Genomic DNA, 7,067 nt, shown 5'->3' with positions numbered 1-7,067 from the left:
CAAGGAAGCATTATGGCTTACTGGTTTAGTCAAGGAGTTGGGCATATAACAAGGTGGAGATTAGTTGTGTTGTGACAATCAAAGTGCCATCTATTTGGCGAAGAATCAAGTGTATCATGCAAGAACCAAACATATAGATGTGAGGTTCCATAGGATCTAGGAGTTGGTTTGTTCATGTGAACTTGTGCTTGAGAAAGTTCACACTTCTGAGAATGCAGCAGATATCTTGACAAAGTCGGTTACCATGGATAAGTTCAGGCATTGCTTGGACTTGCTGAATGTCTCCAGTTGCTAGAAAAGAGATGGTCCCAACCTATTGTCCGAAGGTGGAGCAGCAGGTTTATGTTTTCAATTTTCTCCTAAGGGGTGTATATTCGTCAAGGTGGAGATTGTTGTAATATGTGCCTCATATGTTGAGTGGAAGGCATGTACAAAAAGAAAACATGGAAGAAAATGGGAATGCTGACTTGTAGGAGAAAACTGTCGACAGTTACCCTAAAACTATCGACAATTTGGTCTAGTTGCAGAGAAACAATCGACTGTTTTAACCTGTTAGATCGACTATTTGCTCTCGATTTTAAACCGTCAACGGTATGTACAAAAACCATCAATGGTTTGGCTTGATTACTCAGCATTGGTTTTCAAATTTTGAATTAGGACATTGGATAGGTTGGGTTTTGGAGGGAAAGCCTTCAGGAAAGTTATATATATATATATATATATATATATATATATATATATATATATATATATATGTTGTATAATGTAACTATGTGTCTTTGGATACAAGATAGTAAAAAACTCATTGCTGATTGTTCCCGTGGATGTTGGCATTATCAAACCACGTAATTCTTGATGTCATTGTTTTGTTACTTTCATTATAATCTGTGTGATTATCATTGCGTATATTTCACTGTTCATTGCTGCATTGTAAGATCATTTATTTCTACCGTGCATTCAATTTTCACAACAACAAGAATGAGCTTAATTACAAGCATGCTAAAGTATTGTCTAATGCTCATGAATGATAGAGTATGTATTATAATTTAAGGAATCCATGGGTCAACTCAATATACATAGATGAGTACCAACTTGACCCAAAAACTTAAGTCTGTTAGGTCTTTATCCAAATTATTTATATAAATACTCATTTTTCACTTTATTTTTTCAATGTAGGACAAACTCAAAGTGAATTTCTTAATAATCTCATCCTCTCTTGTAAGTTCTAACCACTCCCCCTCACACGGAAGACATTCTTGATCATTCTGTGTGCTTCATTCGATCTCTTTCCCATGAGCAAAAACCATCTCCCTTGTGGCAGTAAGCCCAATTATCCAACAGTTTCACAAGTGGGTCTTACCCCCGCACCTTACATGTCTCGGATTGCATTTCACGTGCCTCCAAATCAATCCTACCTCTCATGTCTTGATTATATTCGAATGTATCTACCAAGCCTAAATTATTTTTATTGGTCTTGGTTTCACACTTGGTCTTCCAGTTGTTAGCACACCAAGAGAACTAGTTTCACACCTCGACTCTATGATGTCGCTTGCCTATAATTATGAACCATCAATTCTAATACCACTAGTTAGCACTAAGAGAGTCTTCATAGGAGCCTGATAAACATGGGCGAGCAACAACTTGCACCCAAAAGTTTAAGACTATTGGGTCTTGAGTTAATCATGCATATAAGCACTCATCTTCTACCCTATTTTTTCAATGTGAGACAAACTCATAAGTGGAATTTTTAATAGTATGTAATCTATTTCTAAATGCATTTGACCTGAATGTGCATAGCGCAAGTGGCGATCACGATTAGGAAACTGGCTGATGTCCATGAGCCTAATTGGCTTGGGTTTGAAGAATGGCTCAAGGTATAATAAGTTTAGACTCAACATGGGTTAAGGACCTAGGTGAGGTCGTATCAAAGATATGGTTCTGGGCTAAAGTGAGATGAGGGTTTAGTCAAGGATAAAAGCTTGTCATAAAGGGAAGGACTTTGAAGGTTATTATTACCCTGGGTGTACAAAGCTTATTATTGCTCTTTGGCTTGCAATCCTTGTCTGAAGATGAATGGAGTCTTGTTACCACAATTTTGGTTGCAACTCATCAAGAGAGGCAGAGTGGAAGGATCTTGCCACCACACTTTGGCTCGCCATGCACTGGCTTATTCATGAATATCACTTGAAGCGTCCAAGTCTTCTTCAAAGTCATGCATGACACCATCCTCCATGGGGGAAAATACCAAAATCTATGGCAATTTGAAAACTATGTGCTCGAATATTTGTAAGTTTTTCAAAGTGTTTTGTTTTCAACAATACTGATCCTTTATTGTATATTCAAGAATTAAATATTACAATGAAATAAATCAACTTGGCCAAATATTTAAATGTAGACTTGCTCTGAAAGTTTAAAAATGGCATTGTCCTACCTAGGGTCCAATGACGACTTCATAATATTTACCTCAATAACAAGCTTAACTCTAGAAATGGAAAGTGAAAAACGTAATGCTTAAAAATGCGAATTATGGTGCTCAGCCTATGTAAAGGATCTAGTATCCGTCCTCTTCATTTCTTCCCATCTTTTTCCAAATTAGATGTTAGTTTTAAAATATTAAAAAAAAAAAAATGCATTCATTTTTGTGTTGGCTAATAAAGGTAGTGGAACTGTTATCAAGAGAGGTTAATGTCATTTTTATACATAATCTCATTTTTTTTCATACTAAATAATATGACCTTTAATGAAGAAAAGCAATAAAGAAATCATAAAAGAACCAAAAAAAAATTTTTTTTTTTTAAAAAGGCATGATGTGTTAAATAGATCCATCAAAACAACAATTGTGCCATCTCTTAAATAGTTTCATAAAAAGCACCCTCAAAAAGATTTAACAAAAAATTTTAAAAAAAAAAAAAAAAAAAACAAAGGAAGGAAAAAAGAATGAAAGAGAGCAAAAACATAAAGACATCAGGAAAGCTTCTCTTCCAAATTAAGTTAATGGTGTGAATCTGTACATCCACGCAACTAATGAGAAGGTAACAGCTTTCGGAAAGGGTACAGGAGAGGACCTCGACGGCCCTTTCGGTATAAGGCTGTTAGCTGAATTTCTACTCAAAAGCCCGATTTCACCGGGCTGGGCTGAGCACTTTAGTTCATGGCCTTGAAGCTTTGTCATCCTAACCATCTCAGTTCCAGCTTCTCCTTGGCCTGAAAATGTTTATGGAAGAGAACAAAAATAAGAATATCAAACACTCTCTCTTAACACACACAACCTCCCTCCCTCCCTCCCTCTCTCTCTCTCTCTCTATTGTTTGTTTGATCCGCTTTTTATGTTTTTTTTTTTTTTTCTTCTTTTTGAAAGAGCTCATTACCCTCCAAACAATCATATGTTCTTTAAAGAGTGTAGTTGGTGTAAATACTTCCGGTTCTTCTGCTGCGAACGCCAGAAGCAGGCAAGAGCTCCAAATGCACAACTGGCAACAGCAATTGCCAATGCAGCCCCCACAGGCACCACAACTGCATTTGTTGAAGCCACCAAATCTTCAGCAAGAGCCCCATCAGTCCTCCCATCTACGTGAAGTTCCTTGTCCTTGTACAGAGACACGAGCATTTTCCCATAATAATTAACCAAGAATTTGAACACCTCATCCAAGTCCCATTCAATGCGAATGGAACCATTGTTTTTCCAGCCATGTGAAGAATAACAAGAAGAACAAAGTTGCTTTGGAGGCCAAATAATTTTTGGAAATTTGGGATCACCAGTTCCTAAAGATGCTTCTTCTTTCACTAGTCTCTCATTGACGTTGTTGTGTGCACTCCACAACCATAGGGCAAAGTCACGGGTCCTGTTGAATGGACTAGAGACACTGAAAGTAAGAAAATTAGAATTAATTAGAGTTAGCAGAAAGAAGCTTGAAGCTTGGAGAGTATAAAGAAGTTACTCAAATTTTCCTTTTACCTGGAACACATCTCGTAAAAATGTTGGCGACACTCTTCACAGATGAAGAAGTTGTGAATAAAATCACATATTGCCATAAATGTTAATTGGCTCTCTCCATCCTCAATTCTCACAGAAAGTGAATGTAATAAAACCCATAATCCACAGCTTCAAAAGAAAAAAAATACTTGGTAAAACACGGCAACTACAGCAAACTCTCATGCAACTTGAAAATAAAACATGGTAACTACAGGAAACAGTCACAACAAACTTTTTTCTTGGGAAAAAGACACTGACCTACCTTGAGGTTTGACAAAAAGACAATGACCTCCCCTAAAATTTCAAAAATTTCAGGAACCTTCCCTGAGGTTTCAAAAATCCCAAGGACCTTCTCTGAAGTTTGTCAAAAAGACACAAACCTCCTCTTATATTTTGCAAAAGGACTTTTTTTTTAGAGAAGATTTGTGTCTTTTTTGCAAACCTCAAGGGAGGTCTATAGCATTTTTAAAACCTTAGGAGAGATTTGTGTCATTTTTGACAAACCTTAGGGGAGGTCTCTAGGATTTTTGAGACTTTAGGGTAGATCTTTGTCTTTTTGCCAAACCTTAGGGGAGGTGAGTGTCTTTTGCCCTTTATTTTTTATATTTTTTTTATTAAGTACAATGAAAAAACTCACTCAAGCAAGATTGATAAAAGATGGTAACTACAGCAAACTCTTATACAGTTTTTTGGATTAAGGAAACACTCAATCAAGGAGTTTCTGTTATTGTGAGGCTTTCTAATGGAAAGGAGGGTTTTAAATAATATCAGCCCCTCCAAACATGGAGACAAGAATAATATTATAGACATCTAGCCCTCCCCAAACCCCAAATGGCATGGGAGTGTTCCAATAATAATGTACACTCCATTTTGGCACCCTGACTTATGTGGTATACAAGAAGGTGCACCCTATTTTAGGATCATATTCAATATTCAAAGATTGAAAAAAATGAATTAGTGTTAAATGGTAATTCAAATCAACAATCACAACTGCTGAATTATGGCTACGGCTAATGGATTCAATTCAATGAATCACTATAACCAACTTTTTGATTTTGAGCATATTAGGACTCACAGGGCTTTTGAGAGCATTAATTTTCAGATGCTCAAAATAACTTGCACTAGGTGATGGAGCAAGCACATTTTATTGTTTAAAATCTGATTCACCACTCTTCTGATTATTACCTAAAATACATGAAATATTCTTACTCTTTCTTGCTATGAAGATTGTATGAAATATTCAAGCGATTCTTAAGACCATATAAGAAATGGACTCGAAGAGATTTCAATACACATTAACCGCTGGAGAATATTGAGTTAGGGAGAGATGATCTTTCAAGCTAGTAACATGTGTTGCCTGTTTTTTATAAAAAAAAAAAAAAAAACTGAAAATTCGACCTCTGCTCAATATTTTGATCACAGCTTCTTCACTTTTTAATACTTTCAATGAAACCAAACTCGTATGGAAGTACACTCATAACAATCCCAAAACTTCCTAAATCCAATCAGCACCAAAAGAGATAGCCCTGCTCCCTGATTTTTTCAACTGTTCATACTCTTGTCATCTAACTCAGTAATGAGATTCCCAGAGCACCTTACCTCATTACTTGACAACCAAGCACCGACCATAACACATTAACCCTTGGGAAACGAGGACTACTTTGGACTTTAAATTTTATGCTTAGGCAGAAAGGATTGATCAGTTTGCAATCCCCTGTTTATAAAAGAGGCTAATGCATCTATCTGGAGCATTCAAGAAACTCTACGCTGAGATTCTACTAGAAACCACAACCAGCTCTCCCTTTGAAGAACTTAGCCCGAAGCAAAGCTGGAACAAAGTGCTGCAACATTCTCTTTTGCAAAGAATATGTTGAGATTTTGATTAAAACGAGTGACCTAACTAGAAGATAGGTCTCTCCTCTATTTATAATACAAATCAAATACATTTTAATGACAATGATACCCTTACTAGCTCTCACTAATTAACATATTAACACACTTAATAATAAAAATAATAAAAGATACTAATAACCTCTAACACTCCCCCTTAAGATGGAGTAAATGTCATATGCTTATAGCTTGTTACAAATAAATTTAACCCGAGCACATGAGCACCCCCCAAGCTTTGGTAAACCAATCGGCAAGCTGCATATCAAACTTTACATAAGCGGTAGTAATGAGCATCTGCACAAGTTTCTCCTGAACAAAGTGGTAATCAACTTCAATGTGTTTCGCCCGCTCATGAAAGATAGGGTTGAAGGCAATATGAAGAGCAGCTTGATTATCACACATCAGCTTCATAGGCTAAGAATGTGAAAAACCCAATTCTTCTAGCATGTTCTTCAACTAGACAAGTTCACAAGTAGTGTGAGTCATAGCTCTATATTCTAATTCAGCACTTGACCTAGCCACCATAGTTTGTTTCTTACTCTTCCAATAAACCAAATTACCACCAATCAAGATACAATACCCAGTTGTGGATCTCCAGTCAGAAGGCAATCCAACCCAATCTACATATGTATATCCATGAATATAAGTGTGACCCTAATCACAATATAAAAGACCTCTCCTAGGCACACCTTGGAGATATCTCAAGATACAAATGACTTGTCCTTGGAGAATATAGAAATTGACTCACAACACTTATTGCAAAATATATATCTAGCCGAGTGATTGTGAAATAATTCATTCTTCAAACAAGTCTCCGGTATTGTCTAGGATTAGGCAGCAAATCACCCATATTCGGCATTATCTTGCTGTTAGGATCCATAGGTATATCAAAACCGGTTTAGATCCCAACAATCTAGTTTCATCCAACAAATCAAGAACATACTTCCTCTATGACAAAAATAGTTCCCATACGAGATCTAGATACTTCTATATCCAAGAAATATTTCAGTAATCCCAAATATTTAGTTTGAAACTTAGTTTGTAGAAAAAGTTTGAGATTCTAAATACCTTTATCATCATCACCTATAATAACAATATCATCCACATAAACGACAAAGGATCCTACATGATGAAGCATGACGAAAAAACACAGAATGATCCACTGCACACCATTGAAGACCAAACTCAAGTACTATAGCACTAA

General features: G+C 36.3%; 1 protein-coding gene across 5 annotated transcripts in view; it reads right to left on the bottom strand.

The window, feature by feature from the left end:
- Positions 1–2,964: 2,964 nt before the first annotated feature.
- LOC131153257 (sulfhydryl oxidase 2) overlaps positions 2,965–7,067 on the bottom strand; it is a 71,987-nt gene continuing 67,884 nt past the window's right edge. For 3 of the 5 annotated variants that reach the window (XM_058105445.1, XM_058105447.1, XM_058105450.1), the window contains 2 exons: positions 3,956–4,102; positions 3,362–3,863 (listed from right to left, as the gene is read on the bottom strand). In XM_058105445.1, the coding sequence (XP_057961428.1) occupies positions 3,380–3,863; positions 3,956–4,102 (631 nt within the window). In that variant the 3' untranslated portion in view covers positions 3,362–3,379. Of the gene's footprint in view, positions 3,205–3,361; positions 3,864–3,955; positions 4,103–7,067 lie in introns of those variants that run through there. The other 2 variants (XM_058105446.1, XM_058105448.1) reach the window with 1 other exon arrangement.

The sequence above is a fragment of the Malania oleifera genome, chromosome 4 (assembly GCF_029873635.1).
Source record: "Malania oleifera isolate guangnan ecotype guangnan chromosome 4, ASM2987363v1, whole genome shotgun sequence".
NCBI lineage: Eukaryota > Viridiplantae > Streptophyta > Magnoliopsida > Santalales > Ximeniaceae > Malania > Malania oleifera.
The sequence above is the reverse complement of the archived record's forward strand: the minus strand, read 5'-3'. Positions and strand labels throughout refer to the sequence as shown.